General features: G+C 45.3%; 1 protein-coding gene across 1 annotated transcript; it reads left to right on the top strand.

Annotated features, from left to right (window-relative positions):
• The first annotated feature begins 659 nt into the window (after positions 1-659).
• On the top strand, positions 660-1,918 carry LOC125459496 (achaete-scute homolog 3-like). Its single transcript, XM_048545997.2, has 2 exons — positions 660-672; positions 1,288-1,918. Exon 2 carries the CDS (start codon positions 1,301-1,303, stop codon positions 1,916-1,918), a length of 618 nt encoding a protein of 205 aa, XP_048401954.1. The 5' UTR covers positions 660-672; positions 1,288-1,300.
• Positions 1,919-17,561: the final 15,643 nt, after the last annotated feature.

Consider the following 17,561-nt stretch of genomic DNA (forward strand, 5'->3'; position numbering starts at 1 on the left):
CCAACAGAATGAAATGCAATGGCTTCCTGCGTCTTCGATTTTGCAATTTGTTTGTATATTCTAGAGGATGTGTTGATGTGATATGCACCATTCTGGCATTATGAACTATCCACCCATTAGCAGAACTGAATTAACATTTCGGGTCAAGGGACCCTTCCTCAGAACTGAATTTACTGGATACCAGTTAAAAGTGAACGCAAAAGGGCTGGTGGAGGGAAGGGCGGTTGATATAATAAGTCTAAAACTGACAGAAGCTGAATGGAAGTAACTGACCAATTCGTTCACTATCATGACGCACCTGAAACCCGATACCACGAGGAAATTCCTTCACAGCTCAAAATTTATTAAGAATCTGAAATTTAGTTCAGATTGTAGGGTTGACAAGACAAAATCAGTGTACATACTAAAAGTTTAAAAGCCTGTTTTATCTGTAAGAAAATCATTTGCAAACGCCAAAATCGCTTAGATTCTGCAACAGGTTGACTGTAATGTAAAATGATACGTATCTAAACTGGTTCCAATAAAAACTGAACCACAACGTTGCAGATTGAACTAGCCTGGAGCTATTCTGTAATAGCTCATAAACTGGTTGTTTATGGATTCTACGACCAGTCCGACTTTATTTTGCCTCTAGTGAACTGTGTCCAGGTACTGTTCTCCGAAAGATTCCGGGTAAGATTTATTGCTTTAATATTTTGTTCACGCTACTCTTAAGTATTAGATTCTAAACAAATATGTGATGCATTACCGCACGTGTTCCAGTGATTAATCAAGTATTTGCTTACACAAAATTCAACAGAATTTCTACCTCGTAAAATATCCTATAAACTCGACGAGATCTATGAGTTTTACCACTGATTTATGTTAGTTGAAAATAGTTTTAATTACACCCTACAAATAAATAATAACGAATACCTTATATATGAATCGAATTCATATTAAAGCGATATTATATCTAAAAGCAGTTGTGCGGCAGCTACGAAAACTGAAATTGCTGGAGGAACTCGGCAAGTCTGGCAGCATTAATGGAGCGAAGACAGAGTTAACGTTTCGGGTCCAGTGGCCCTTCTCCAGAACTGCAGCTGCTCCTTAGTTAGTTATTTTGTATTCACTAATAATTCATTGATAAATTCTGGGCGAAAGGTGGAGAGGACTTTTCTGGTTGTTGCGATACTTCTTGCGGTCTTTTGATATTGTACTCCCCGTCTTGAGAAGTCTTAACGACTGCAAATGCAAGAGAATGAAATCACTAATTTGTACCTGACTTCTTCCTCCTGCAAAGCACAGCGCGACGCCCAGTATGATCGAAAGCTCCATGGCGATGGCATCCCCGGAAAGTTACGTGTTTCAGATGGAGGCGGAAAATTACGACAGTCTGTTGGAGAGGATCACTTTCGGCGAGGCCGCCTGCGTGCAGCTGACTCCGCCGGTCCCGGCCGATCTCTCCGGTTTACCGTGTCCCGAGCCCCCCAAACTAAGGCACCCCGACAACATGCCGATGCTGTCCTGCGCCGAGCGCTCCTGCGCGGATGCTTTTGCAAACGATATTTACCCGGCCTGGCACTATTACCCGCCGATCCCCTTCGCCAGCCCGTTCGGCGGGGGCTACGACTATTCCTACGAACCCGCCTTCATCCGCAAGCGCAACGAGAGGGAGAGGCAGAGGGTGAAGTGCGTGAACGAGGGTTACGCGCAGCTGAGGCAGCACCTGCCGCAGGAGCTCACTGACAAGAGACTCAGTAAAGTGGAGACCCTACGGGCCGCCATCAAGTACATCCGGGAACTGCAGGCGCTGCTGGCCGTGCGCGGGGAACACGCCGAGCACCAGCCGCCCGCCGACGCCGTCTCCCAGGCAACGGGCGCCCTGGAAACCGCCGGCCACGCGGCCGCCTCCGGTCACCCTCTGGGGACGGGGTGAACGAGAGGCAGCTCCGCCACTGAAGAGGTGTGGGAGGGACCAAGCGTCAACTCAGATCACCCCCTACTCAGCCCCTAATCACCTCACTCCCTAAATATCTCACCCCCTAAATCACCTCCCTCCCTAAACCACTTCACTCCCTAATTCACCCCACTCCCTAACTCAACCCCTAAATCACCTCAGTCCCTAAATCACTCCCTAAATCACCTCAGTCCCTAAATCACTCCCTAAATACCTCACTCCCGAAATACCTCAGCCCCTAAATCACCTCACTCCCGAAATACCTCAGCCCCTAAATCACCTCACTCCCTAACTCACTCCCTAAATACCTCACCCCCTAAATCACCTCACTCCCTAAACCACTTCACTCCCTAATTCACCCCACTCCCTAACTCAACCCCTAAATCACCTCAGTCCCTAAATCACTCCCTAAATCACCTCAGTCCCTAAATCACTCCCTAAATCACCTCACTCCCGAAATACCTCAGCCCCTAAATCACCTCACTCCCTAACTCACTCCCTGAATACCTCAGCCCCTAAATCACCTCACTCCCTAACTCACTCCCTAAATACCTCACCCCCTAAATCACCTCACTCCCTAAACCACTTCACTCCCTAATTCACCCCACTCCCTAACTCAACCCCTAAATCACCTCAGTCCCTAAATCACTCCCTAAATCACCTCAGTCCCTAAATCACTCCCTAAATACCTCACTCCCTAAATCACCTCACTCACGAAATACCTCAGCCCCTAAATCACCTCACTCCCTAACTCACTCCCTGAATACCTCAGCCCCTAAATCACCTCACTCCCTAACTCACTCCCTAAATACCTCACCCCCTAAATCACCTCACTCCCTAAACCACTTCACTCCCTAATTCACCCCACTCCCTAACTCAACCCCTAAATCACCTCAGTCGCTAAATCACTCCCTAAATCACCTCAGTCCCTAAATCACTCCCTAAATACCTCACCCCCTAAATCACCTCACTCCCTAACTCACACCCTAAATACCCCACTCCCTAACTCACCCCCTAAATCACCTCACCCCCTAATTCACCTCCCTCCCTAACTCACACCCTAAATACCTCACTCCCTGCTCACTCCCTAAATTGCCTCACTCTATAATTCACCCCACTCCCTAAATCACCCCACCCACTAAATCCCTCACTCCCTGCTCAGCCCCTAAATCACCTCACTCCCTAATTCACCCCCTAAATCACCTCACACCCTGCTCACCCGCTAAATCCGTCACTCCCTGCTCACCTGCTAAATCACCTCACTTCCTAAATCACCCCACTCCCTAAATCACCCCCTAAATACCTCTCTCACTGCTCATCCCCTAATTCACCTCACTCCCTAATTCACCTCACTCCCTAAATCACCTCACTCCCTAATTCACCCCACTCCCTAATTCACCCCACTCCCTAACTCACCTCCTAAATACCTCACTCCCTAATTCACCCCCTCCCTAACTCACCCCCTAAATCACCTCACTCCCTAATTCACCCCACTCCCTAACTCACCTCCTAAATACCTCACTCCCTAATTCACCCCCTCCCTAACTCACTCTCTAAATACCTCACTCCCTAACTCAACCCCTAAATACCTCACTCCCTGCTCACCCCCAAGTCACCTCAATCCCTAATTCACCCCACTCCCTAACTCACCTCCTAAATACCTCACTCCCTAATTCACCCCCTCCCTAACTCACTCTCTAAATACCTCACTCCCTAATTCACCCCACTCCCTAACTCAACTCCTCAATACCTCACTCCCTGCTCACCCCCAAATCACCTCACTCCCTAAATCACCCCCCTCCCTAACTCACACCCTAAAAACCCCACTCCCTGTTCACCCCCTAAATCACCCCACTCCCTGACTCAACCCCTGAATACCTCACTCCCTGCTCATCCCCTAAAATCACCCCACTCCCTGCTCACTCCCTAATTCACCCAACTCCCTTACTCACCCCCTAAATCACCTCACTCCCTAACTCACCTCACTCCCTAACTCACCCCCAAATCACCTCAGTCCCTAACTCACCTCACTCCCTAACTCACTCCACTCGCTGCTTACCCCCTAAATCACCCCCTAACTCACCTCACTCCCTGCTCACCCCCAAATCACCCCACTCCCTAATTCATCCCTAAATCACCTCACTCCCTAATTCATCCCTAAATCACCACACTCCTTGCTCACCCCCTAAATCACCCCACTCCCTGCTCACCCCCTAACTCACCTCACACCCTAAGTCACCCCACTCCCTGCTCACCCCCTAACTCACCTCACACCCTAAGTCACCCCACTCCCTGCTCACCCCCTAAATCATCTCACTCCCTTACTCACCCCACTTCCTTTCTCGCCTCCCAAATCACCTCACTCCCTAACTCACCCTATTCCTGCTCATTCCCCAAATCACCTCCCTCCCTGCTAACTTCCGAAATCATCTCACTCCCTACTCATCCCCCAAATCACCTGTCTCCCTGCTCACCCCACTCCATGCTCACCTCCAAAATTATCCCACTCCCTTTCTCACCTCACTCCCTACTCACCTCCCAACTCATTTCACTCTCTGCTCATCGCATTCCTTATCTCATCTCACTTCCCTGATCACCTCACAACTCACTTCACTCTCTGCTCACCTAACTCCCTTTCTCACCTCACTCCCTGTTCACCTCCCAAGTCATTTCATTGCTCCTCACCTCACTCTTCGCTCAGCTCACTCCCTTCTCACTTCCCAACTCACTTGGCTCCCGGCTCGCCTCCCTCCCTGCACACCTCCATCCCCGCTCACCTCACTCACCGCTAACCTCCCTCACTGCGCACCTCACTCCCCGATCACCTCGCTCACTGCACACGTCCCTCACTGCACACCTCACTCCCTGCTCAGAAATGAGGACACTCAGCAGCCGAGCACACTGGGAAACTCCACTGGCTGCCAGAAGTGAAACTTCACACTCGCTGTCCGTCCCACTCTCAGTGACTTCGTGGCTTTATTAATGTTGGAATGCTGTGAATGGTGGAGAAGGTGTTGGAGAAACTCAGCAATTCTGGCAACATCTTTGAAGAGAGAAACTGTTAGCTTTTCAAGTCAAACGTATGGCTCTTCATCAGTGCCGATGCTGCCAGACCTGCCCAGTTTCTCCAGCGCTTTCTGTCGTAAGTTATTGACCAACAACAAAACATGAATTGGTCAGGACTGATTATTTAAATAAATTAGGTGAAATAAAATGTCTTTAATTTGTTACTTACGTGTTAATGATCGTTGTTCCCATTTAGCAGTAAGAAGCAATTGTGAACTAGTAATTCCAAACTGGCGATATTCAAATTCAGGCTTTCTTTCCCTTAGTTGGAACCACAGAATGGTTACAACACAGGCTAATTGGCCTGTTGTGCACTTGCCGACTCTCAGCCTTATTTTTACCTGCAGCCTGCCTGAATGCGGTATGTTTTTACGCCAGGCAGGCTACCTTCGCTTTATTTTTCAGCTGTAATTGCATCGTCTGACAATAATTTGAAAGTTATGTCAAATCTACTTACGGTAAACAAGACTTTGACAGGGCAGGTGGAATTGAGCATTCATCCCCATCAATATTTTTGTTAATTTACCCGATATCTATTCTAAGAGACTTTACTAAGTTATCACAGAATGTGGTGAAATAACTAAATGGAATGAATAAATGAATTCTGAAGAAGAGTTCCGATCCGAAACGTCAACTTTCCGCCTCCTCTGAAGCTGCCTGGCCTGCTGTGTTCCTCCAGCTCCACACTGTGTTATCTCAGACTCCAGCCTCGGCAGTTCTTACTGTCTCTGAAATGGAAGCGAATGTTGCTTTTATGTCAGAGATCGTAGGAACTGCCGAAGCTTTTGTGTGTTTTTCCTCTTGGTCTGTGTTAACATTACTCCAAAGTCTGAAATGTCTGTACAGGCACAACGTAAATATCATGTAAGTGAGTAAAGTCTAGAAGTGCGGAGCCAATGAGGTGGAAATAACGTTAAAAATCGTGAAAGTTTCTGGGGATTGTGTTCGAAATGCAGAAGGAGTGGCCGGAAATTAATGGTGCGCTAGTGGAGATACAATTCGCGCTGTGAGAGACAAATTCTTACTTACGCATCTCTTCAACTGAAGTGATACATTTGGTAAAAGGGTGCGACTGACCACTTCCTTTTAAACCTCAGAGGAGGATTCAGCGTTACTCTGGAACGACATCACATTAGGAGACCCAGATCAAAATGTCCTGCTGATTCGAAAGCCTTGGCAAATTCGTTCACTAGTGTTACTTCTTGGAAGAGCGGCAGTAATCCAGCGCTACTGTGAAAAACAAAATGCTGGGTGAAATTGAACGAGACAAAATAGGTATCTTGGAAATTGCAGAACTGTTTACACAGGCCCACAATCCACGAAATGCGCGATTCGTGTACAACATTGTTTCGCGGTGCATTGGATTAAATCTGAGTTCTGTCCTTTTATTTTAAACCTGATTGTTTTAACAGTTTAAACCAAATACGTATCCCAAACGGGACTGTTCGTAGCCTTTCCTTCAATGTTTTAGTTTAAACTCAACTTTTGTGAACGCTTACTTCAAGGTACTTAGATTTATTGAAATACATAGGATTATCGAATTAATTCTGTTGCGGACAGAGAAACCTTATTTGAAACTATGTACAAACCCGCGCAAAAGTTAATATTCGTCTTGTTGCGCCTATTTCAGTCCGTATCTTTTAAATTCAAACTAAACATTAAACCTCGTTCATCACTCTGCTTTCTGTGGCTACATGTTAGAATGCATCGTTTTCAAATCGATAGGCATGAAGCAAACGCTGTATATTGAAGACTTGGAATTGGAATTTATTAGTCGTATAGTTAACCACATTCTTATCCAAATCTAACTTCCGTCTTTTGAGGGCTTTTGAACAGTAAATAGTTAGCAGGCTTTATGCTATTACTACTTCTGTTACAAAGAGACGAACCGGGTCCTGATGTTTGAAAGTACTGTTTGCAATGTGCCGTTTTTATAAACAGCAGATTAAGAGACTACTATGGACATTGTAAGCTCCACTGAGTATTTCAAGGGATACGAATTTGATCTCACTTTGTTACGTGCAAATCCAATATATTGATAATGATCTGAAAATCCTAGAGATGTACAATTTAAACAAACTACAATAGTTATTTGCTAAAAGTGTACAAAAAGAATTGTTGGGACAATAGCTTAAAATTGTTTATTACTAGCCATATAACTGGAAAAATATCTATTTGTTGTGCAGCCCCAGTCTTATTTGATTTCTCCAGTATGAGAATACCATGTATTTTTTAAATGCTGAGACCTTGGAGTGATTGGCATGAGGTCAGCCAAGTGGACCTCATGGAAGAGACAACGGGAACTGCAGATGCTGGAGAATCCAAGATAATAAAGTGTGAAGCTGGATGAACACAGCAGGCCAAGCAGCATCTCAGGAGCGCAAAGGCTGATGTTTTGGGCCTAGGCCCTTCATCAGAGAGGGGGATGGGGTGAGGGTTCTAGAATAAATAGGGAGAGAGGGGGAGGCGGACCAAAGATGGAGAGAAAAGAAGATAGGTGGAGAGGAGAGTATAGGTGGGGAGGTAGGGAAGGGATAGGTCAGTCCAGGGAAGACAGACAGGTCAAGGAGGTGGGATGAAGTTAGTAGGTAGGAAATGGAGGTGCGGCTTGGGGTGGGAGGAGGTAATGGGTGAGAGGAAGAACAGGTTAGGCAGGCAGAGACAGGCTGGACTGGTTTTGGGATGCAGTGGGGAGAGGGGAAGAGCTGGGCTGGTTGTGTGATGCGGTGGGGGAAGGGGAGATTTTTCAGCTGGTGAAGTCCACATTGATACCATTGGGCTGCAGAGTTCCCAAATGGAATATGAGCTGCTGTCCCTGCAACCTTCGGGTGGCATCATTGTGGCACTGCAGGAGGCCCATGATGGACATGTCATCGAAAGAATGGGAGGGGGAGTTGAAATGGTTCGCGACTGGGAGGTGCAGTTGTTTATTGCGAACCAAGCGGAGGTGTTTTGCAAAGCGGTCCCGAAGCCTCCGCTTGGTTTCCCCAATGTAGAGGAAGCCACACTGGGTACAATGGATACAGTATACCACATTGGCAGATGTGCAGGTGAACCTCTGCTTAATATAGAAAGTCATCTTGGGGCCTGGGATAGGGGTGAGGGAGGAGGTGTGGGGGCAAGTGTAGCACTTCCTGCAGTTGCAGGGGAAGGTGCCGGGTGTGGTGGGTTTGGAGGGCCTACCGGGGACCTCCCACCCACAGCCTCCAACCTTATTATTCCCCAACCCCGCACGGCCCGTTTCTATCTCCTTCCCAAAATCCACAAACCTGCCTGCCGTGGTCGACCCATTGTCTCAGCCTGTTCCTGCCCCACCGAACTCATCTCCACCTATCTGGACTCCATTTTCTCCCCTTTGGTCCAGGAAGTCCCTACCTACGTCCGTGACACCACCCATGCCCTCCACCTCCTCCAGAACTTCCAATTCCCTGGCCCCCAACACCTCATTTTCACCATAGACGTCCAGTCCCTATACACCTGTATTCCGCATGCAGATGGCTTCAAGGCCCTCCGCTTCTTCCTGTCCTGCAAGCCTGACCAGTCCCCCTCCACCGACACCCTCATCTGCCTAGCCGAACTCGTCCTCACCCTCAACAACTTCTCTTTCGTTTCCTCCCACTTCCTTCAGACAAAGGGGGTGGCCATGGGCACCCGGATGGGCCCCAGCTATGCCTGCCCCTTTGTAGGTTACGTGGAACAGGCCCGCTTCCGCACCTACACGGGCCCCAAACCCCACCTCTTCCTTCGTTACATTGATGACTGTATCGGCGCCGCCTCTTGCTCCCCAGAGGAGCTCGAACAGTTCATCCACTTCACCAACACCTTCCACCCCAACCTTCAGTTCACCTGGGCCATCTCCAGCACATCCCCCACCTTCCTGGACCTCTCAGTCTCCATCTCAGGCAACCAGTTTGTAACTGATGTTCATTTCAAGCCCACTGCCTCCCACAGCTACCCAGAATACACTTCCTCCCACCCACCCACCTGCAAAAATTCCATCCCCTATTCCCAAGTCCTCTGCCTCCGCCGCATCTGCTCCCAGGATGAGGCATTCCACTCCCACACATCCCAGATATCCAAGTTCTTCAAGGACCGCAACTTTCCCCCAACAGTGGTCAAGAATGCTCTTGACTGCGTCTCCCACATTTCCCGCAACACGTTCCTCACACCCCGCCCCCGCCACAACCGCCTAAAGAGGATCCACCCCGTTCTCACACACCACCCCACCAACCTCCGGATACAACGCATCATCCTCCGACACTTCCGCCATCTACAATCCGACCCCACCACCCAAGACATTTTTTCATCCCCACCCTTGTCTGCTTTCCGGAGAGACCACTCTTTCCGTGACTCCCTTGTTCGCTCTGCACTGCCCTGCAACCCCACCACACCCGGCACCTTCCCCTCCAACCGCAGGAAGTGCTACACTTGCCGCTACACCTCCTCCCTCACCCCTATCCCAGGCCCCAAGATGACTTTCCATATCAAGCAGAGGTTCACCTGCACATCTGCCAATGTGGTATACTGTATCCGTTGTACCCGGTGTGGCTTCCTCTACATTGGGGAAACCAAGCGGAGGCTTGGGGACCGCTTTGCAGAACACCTCCGCTCAGTTCGCAACAAACAACTGCACCTCCCAGTCGCAAACCATTTCTACTCCCCCTCCCATTCTCTAGATGACATCACTGCATCACACAACCAGCCCAGCTCTTCCCCTCTCCCCACTGCATCCCAAAACCAACCCAGCCTGTCTCTGCCTCTGTAACCTGTTCTTCCTCTCACCCATCCCTTCCTCCCACCCCAAGCCACACCTCCATTTCCTACCTACTAACCTCATCCCACATCCTTGACCTGTCTGTCTTCCCTGGACTGACCTATCCCCTCCCTACCTCCCCACCTAAACTCTCCTCCCCACCTATCTTCTTTTCTCTCCATCTTCGGTCCGCCTCCCCCTCTCTCCCTATTTATTCCAGAACCCTCACCCTCTCCCCCTCTCTGATGAAGGATCTAGGCCCGAAATGTCAGCTTTTGTGCTCCTGAGATGCTGCTTGGCCTGCTGTGTTCATCCAGCTTCACACTTTATTATCTTGGACCTCACAGAATATGAGTTTTCTGATTGGGGTTGTTAATCTTTCCATGGGTTTGTGAATTATTAGGAAATTCATATGTAACCTGGCCTCCATCATAGCACCCTTACACCTGCTATTGAAAAAGAGTCAGCCTTGGAAATGGTCTGGTAACCAATAAGAAGCCTTTAGGGAAGAACCAATTGTCATCCAAGGTGTTGGCACACTATGATTTCAAGCAAAATGTGAAGCTGGCGTGCCATGCTTCCCTGTATGGTATCAGGTAGCATTAGCTAACAGATGGCCCAATGCAGAGGAATTTTTACTAGCACATACTTCCCTGACTTAGGCTGATGTCCATTGAAAATATGCCCAGGTAAAGGAGGAAGATTTGCTGGTCATCTTTGGTGTGAGAAAGTTCCATTAATACATTTACAACTAATTTTGTGATAGTAATGGATCACAAACTGCAACTAGGGTTACTCAAAGGGGACAGTACCTTGCCACCCAAAGGTTCAGGTCAAATTCAGCAGTGGGCTCTTATTCTGAGAGCATAAAATTACAAGTTTGAACGCTGTCCGGACGACTGAGTGGCAAATACAGATGCCTTGAGAATCCTCCAACTGGCAGAAACACCACTGGTAGTACCAACACTAGAACAATCTGTTCTAGTTTTAAACTTTCTGGACACCCTTCCAGTCACTGCTGGCAATATCAGACTGTGAACACAGAAAGATCTGGTCCTGGCAAAACTATAACCTCTGGTGGTGATGGGAGAAGCAAAAAAACTAATTGAAACCTTTCTGAACCCAGCAAAACCAGATCACCATGAAGGACAGCATATTATTATGGGGAGCAATGGCAATTGTCCTGAGTAAAGGTCACCACCTGATTTTGGCTGAACTCAACCGGGTCATCCAGGAGCTTCCAATGTGAAGATTTGGTGAGAAGTTATGTCTGGTGGTCAGGATTGGATGCTGAGATAGCCGCATTGGTGGGGAAGTATCCAGAGCACCAACAAGGACAAAAATTACCACCAGCAGCTCCCCTACATTCATGGGAATGACCAGGTAAAATGTGGACTCAGTTACACAACAACTATGCCGGTCCTTTCGTGACCTCAAAGTTTTTATTCATTGGGGACACCCATTCTAAGTGGTTTGGCATGCATAGAGTTCATTTGTCAAACACGGGGACAATGATTGAAAAGCTGTGAGCATCTTCTGCAATACAAGGACCCCTGGAGTGTTGGTAACAGAAAACAGGCCATCATTCACTAGCAGGGAATTTGAGTATTTCCCAATGTCAAATGGCATTCAGCATGTAAGGATAGCTCCATACCATCCATTGTCCAAAGGTCTGGTCGAAAGAGCAGTCCAAACTTTGAAGGTTGCTTAAGGAGACAACCTACGCTTTACCAGATACCGAACAGTCCCAGTTCCTCTTTGTTTTTTGGGCCAGCCCTCACTCAACTACACAGACAGCTCCAGCAGCATTGCTAATGGGGAGAAGACTAAGTTAAACCTGATCTTCCCAGACCCGGGGGAGTGGGTGCGTCAGGAATACCAACACCAGACACATGACTCTTCCGAACAAGAGAGACAGTCTACTTCAGAAACCACAGGAATGGCTATGCCTGGGTAAGAGGCATGGGTAAGAGGTCAGGTCCCATGACATACAAAGTTCAGGTAGGAAAGGCAATCCTGAACAGGGATTTGGACCACATGAAGGCTGCAAACTTGAAATAAGGCAGAAGCAAAACATACCTGGACCCTCAGAACATCCGGCAAAGCTGTCAGAACACTTGGGTTCTCCCCCTCTGCTTAGCATTGAAGAAACTTCTGAGGACAAGATGGGCATGGGAAGTGTCACAGCCTCAATGCCATTACCTCTAAATGAAGAAGATGAACTTCTGCCGAGATGCTCCAGGTGCAAGGGGCAGACAATGGTCCCGTACACACTGTCAGTATCCTTGGCAGAGTCAGAGGATCCAGATCTGGTGAGAAAAAAAAAACAGGCCTACATACCAGCTTTCAGAGGGGGAGGAATTCAGTGATTTGAATGAGGTCAGCCAGGTAGACCTCATAGAATGAGTTCCCTGATTGGGGCTGTTAACCTGATCAAATCAGGGAGTCCTGGCTGACAGACAAAAACAGGGGTATCAGGGGTTCTGTTCACTCTAGGACCCTGCTCTGAGCTAGCTGGGTGAGTGTCATGTATTATAGGCGTATAAAAAGAGGGTAACTTGGTGTCAAGATGCCAGCCTTTGTAGAGTTATTTCAGATGTAAACGTTGTCAATAGTGTGGATTTTCTGTTACTAAAAATGTCAACTTTCAAACAGTTAGAATGATTTTTGGAATTTGTAGAACAAATCAAGCAACATCATGAGTGCCAAGTGCACAAGTTGCTTGTACCCGTTTTCTCGAATACATCAAAACAGAAAGTGAAGAAGTGTCATTTTGGAATCCAAGCATTCACTTTGTTTCTTCCTCCACAGATGCTGTGTTTCTCTAGCACCTGTTGTTTTTATTTAAATTTCCTGCAAATGCAGCATTTGGCTTTTATTCAAATTTTCTCAGAGCCATTTTTTGGCAAAGAACTATGGTGTGTCAACCATTAAACTCTAGGCAGGTGAACAACAACAGCTTATATTTATCGCAGTTAATTTAGGTAATGAAATGTTCAAAGGTGCTGTAGAGGAGTAATATAAAATAGAGTATGACCCTGAATATGGAAATATCAATTCTCTTGACCAAAAGCTTGATCTTAAACAGAAAATGTGATTTAAAGAGACATGTGAGGTAGAGAGACACAGAAGTATAGGAAGGGTATTCCACTGCTTGGGATCCAGGTAACTAAAGGCACGGGAAATCATGATTAAGTAATTACAACTGGGAATCGTTGAGACATCAGAATGAGTGGAGCACAAATACATTGGAGGGATGTGATGCTGGAGGAGAAGTATTTTAACATAATGGAGTTAAACCTTGGGCTTTTTATCATTTGTTTCTGATGTAGACTCGTTTTCTAATTTTAGAACACTTAGAAAAGTAAATTATTATGAAGACAGAAGCAGAATTGGAGGATTGAAAACATATACAGTATGTAGCATCATGACAATTTAACCAGTGTCTTTCTCAGCCAGAGGCACTAAGCTGATTTGAAGTGGGATAAGATCACAATTAGATAAAGTACATCCTACAAGCTTTTCATGGGAGGGTAGTGGAGATTTCCCTTTTCTGATATCATCGACCAAAAGTGTTGGCTAATCAACTGAAGAGCAATAGGGGGTCAAAATATTTCCATTAAACAGCAATGGACTAGTTGGATCTGATTAACATCCACAGCAGTTCATCACTTATATAAATAGTCCTGAATTGTTTTGAAAAAGTTGTCACAGCCATTTCGAAGAAAAGCTTTTTTGATGATGTCAGTGATAATGATTAGACGGTGGCTTTCATGGAGTGAATTGCTAGAGGAAGTGATAGATGCGGGTATCATTACAAAATTTAAAAAACATTTGGATAAGTACTCGAATAGGAAAGGTTTAGAAGGACTTGGGCCAAACACAAGCAAATGGGATTAGTTTATGTTGGGAAACTTGGTCAACATGAATAAGTTGGACTGAAGGGTCTGCTTATGACTCTACAAACTTTGAAACAGAGAATCTTCAGAGAACTGACAGAAGCTTTGTTCAGGGGATTAATTCTATGGTCATGAAACTAAAGAGGATTGTTAAATATGAGATTATTACCTAAAGGATCAAGAGAAAGGTCTGCATTTTCCTTCAATGTAGAACATTGTCAGGATATGGAATACCATAGCAGCAATAGTGTTCAAACAAAGCTTCTAGCATTTTAGAAAAAGATGTGGATAAATAATTGAATCGTTTTTTTAAAATCATATGGGAATAGGGCATGGGAATATACATAGGTATATAAGGCCCAGTGACATCCTTTTAGATATTTGTAAATCAACCTGTTCAGAAATGTTATGACACACCTCTAGAACAGATGGGACTTGAACCCAGGACTCTGATTCAGAGGTTGGGACACTGTTCCACTGAAGTCCTTCAATCTCATCCTTTTGTGCTGTAAAACTCTACTATTCTATCAAACTGTCACTGTGATGTTTATCGTTATGAGCATACAATCTGATGTTGCATACTCAATTGAAGAAATAATCAGTTGTTTAAAGGAAAAAACCTCAGAGTGTTATTTTTTACGCTAAGATTGCACTGGTGACCACCAAACTAATTCAAAAAATTGAGTGCATCTAATTTGTACCTGCTGGCTGGAGCTTAACATCATAGAAAATAGGAGGAGGTTATACACCCACTCTCTGAAACCATTCATGGCACATTCTTAAGCTTAATGCTACTTTGCTGCCAACTTCTTTGATTCCCTGAGTCCAAAAATCTATTGGTCTTAGCCTTTAATGTACTCAATAACTTTGCAACCACACCCTCTAGAGAATTAGGACAAATCTCATGCTCTGATTGTCTCTAAACAGCTGAATCCTTATCCTTAAACCATATTCCCTATTTCTGGAGTCTCCAACTAGAGGGGATAGTGTCTGAACATCTTTGTCAAGTTACCTCAGAATCTTAGATAATAAAATGTGAGGCTGGATGAACACAGCAGGCCAAGCAGCATCTCAGGAGCACAAAAGCTGACGTTTCGGGCCTAGACCCTTCATCAGAGAGGGGGATGGGGGGAGGGAACTGGAATAAATAGGGAGAGATCCCACCTCCTTGACCTGTCCGTCTTCCCTGGACTGACCTATCCCCTCCCTACCTCCCCACCTACACCCTCTCCACCTATCTTCTTTACTCTCCATCTTCGGTCCGCCTCCCCCTCTCTCCCTATTTATTCCAGTTCCCTCCCCCCATCCCCCTCTCTGATGAAGGGTCTAGGCCCGAAACGTCAGCTTTTGTGCTCCTGAGATGCTGCTTGGCCTGCTGTGTTCATCCAGCCTCACATTTTATTATCTTGGAATCTCCAGCATCTGCAGTTCCCATTATCTCTGATACTACCTCAGAATCTTATTTGCTTCAATCAAAACATGCACCTTCTCGTTGAAGGAAAAAAAAATTCCAGATGTCACTGATAAATTTGAAGTGTTTTCCAAGTGATGCATTTGCTTTGTTAAATTCTTTTAGGAAGCTTTCTCTTGGTTGTGAAGTATGCTACAAATCCAATGCCACCATTAACATTTTTTAAAAAATCTGAAGCTACACTTAATGCAATGTCAAACCATAGGTTTGAGACAGCTCCCATAAATGACTGTTTATTTCACTGACTTTTCAGAACATAATACTGATTACATTGTCCACCAAGACTTAGAAAATAATTGAGGTGAGCTCATTATCGTTTCAAATGATAATATTTTAAAAGTATTCATTTTAAATCATCTCAACTTTATTCAGCAGTTTGTAATGTGTAAAGAGCTTTCATTAGACTGAAAGTTAAAATTCTGGTTCCATATACATTGCAGAATTACATGATCAAGAAGTCAGACTTTTAGAGAAAACAAACAAGTGGGCATCTGGAGCTGAAGAGATTTCTCAGTGCCTGGCATTATATAATCAAGATTTCTGTCCACCCACTATTTCATGATGAATTGAAACTGTGCAAATAAATTTGAATGGAAAGTAAGTTCTTTGGGAAATGTTTGAAACCTGGGTTATAAAAAAGTCTATCAAATATTTCACTGGATGTAAGAGCTTGATTAAACAGAAGCATTTGCTAGCTGCCAAAATGCAGTAAGCTGAAACCAAAATGAATTCATGCATCCTGACTCATCCTTCTCAAATCTGCTATTATGTGTCGTATGAGAATGCATCTAAAGCTGTCGTTCCTTAACTGTGTGTTAATCAGCAACAATGAATAGGGCTACGACTTCCCCTCCTCTAATAATGTCCAAGTAACGTACGGCCTTGCCCTTGTTCTGCGTCTCTCGGTTTCTATTTCTGGGCCATGGGTTTCTACCGACTGCTGCATCAAAGACTGACCCTGACTGGGAACTTGGCAGCAACGTTCCTACTGTGTAACTGTAACCTACCTGAGGCTAACCCTGTTGCCTTGGCACTGTAGAATGGTCTGGGCTTTATTGTTAACCAGTGCAAGACCTTCAACCTTCTTTCTACTCTTTCCTCGCTAAGCATGTAACTGATAAGGCACTGCGAAAATAAGTTTTAGTTATTTCGTGTGTGCAGCATTATATGTAGAGTACTTTGGTGCCATCTAGTGCTTTTTGTCAATTCTGCACCTTAAAGTGTTCGAGTTCAGAGATTTCTGTAGAGGCTGAGATGGCCAAATTAACTTTTTTTAAAAAATTGTTCATGGGATGTGGGCATTGCTGCCGTAGCCAGAGTTTATCACCTATTCCTAATTGCCAGGGGGGCAGTTCTGAATCAATCACGTTGCTGTGATGTAGGCAGATGAGTTAAGGATGACAGATTCTCTTCCCGAAAGGGCAGTAATGAAACAGACATGGAAAAAGAAGAGGAAAAAGATTACAACTGAGATTAACTCGTAAATCAATGATATGGACAATATTCCATGTGTTTTTACTTTGAGTCCATAAAGTGTCCAGTGTCCAGTGAAGGTCCTTAGCTGAACTTGAAGAATTTTTTTTACTTGTGGTTGAAGTTGTAGCAACATGAAGTTGGTTCAGTTTTCAGAAGAATACAGGCTTTCGTCTACAAGCCAACATTTTGAAGAGACTGAGACTTGAGGCAGGTTTAATTCAGGCTATAGTCTAGCTATGGAGTTAGCAAACCCTAGGTTCTTAGCAGATTGAGATTAACAGGAACCAGACCCTTACCAGATTGAGGCAGTGATGTCCAGAGATGACAGTTAACATTTCCAAATTCTTGTTGTGGTGATGGTGTGTTGGAGTTGTTTCTGACGTGACTGTCCTTGAATGAGTCATGGTTTGACTTAATGAAGAGTTTCTACACCTAATTGTTCATTTGTATGAAATCAAAGTTGAGCTGTTAGATAACAAAGTGTGGGGCTGGATGAACACGGCAGGCCAAGCAACATCTTAGGAGCACAAAAGCTGACGTTTCGGGCCTAGACCCTGCTTCAGGCATAATGAGTTTCAGAACTATCTGGGTGGAAGCATCTCGTCTGCTGGACGTTTGGTGTTTGTTGACTGCAAAGTGCATGCAATGCATTTTGCATAACATTTTCTGAGGCTGATGTAAACTCTATATTGCTTACTACTGATAACTTTCCAGTAGTGCAGTCCAATTTTAACATGTGGCATGAAAATGTCATAGTTTAGACCATTAAGTTCATTTAAAAATTTAAACAGAAAGTATAACTTTTTTTTTTAAAAAGATCTCTTTTTATGTTTTGTGACCACTATATGAATCTGAAGTTTTTCTTACTGATGCAGCAGCCTGTTAGCCATCTGTCAATTGAGTGCTATGAGCTTTGGTATATTGTTAGTAATCCTATTCTTTTAGTTTCAGCTTCTA

This window comes from Stegostoma tigrinum, chromosome 17, assembly GCF_030684315.1.
Source record: "Stegostoma tigrinum isolate sSteTig4 chromosome 17, sSteTig4.hap1, whole genome shotgun sequence".
Taxonomy (NCBI): domain Eukaryota; kingdom Metazoa; phylum Chordata; class Chondrichthyes; order Orectolobiformes; family Stegostomatidae; genus Stegostoma; species Stegostoma tigrinum.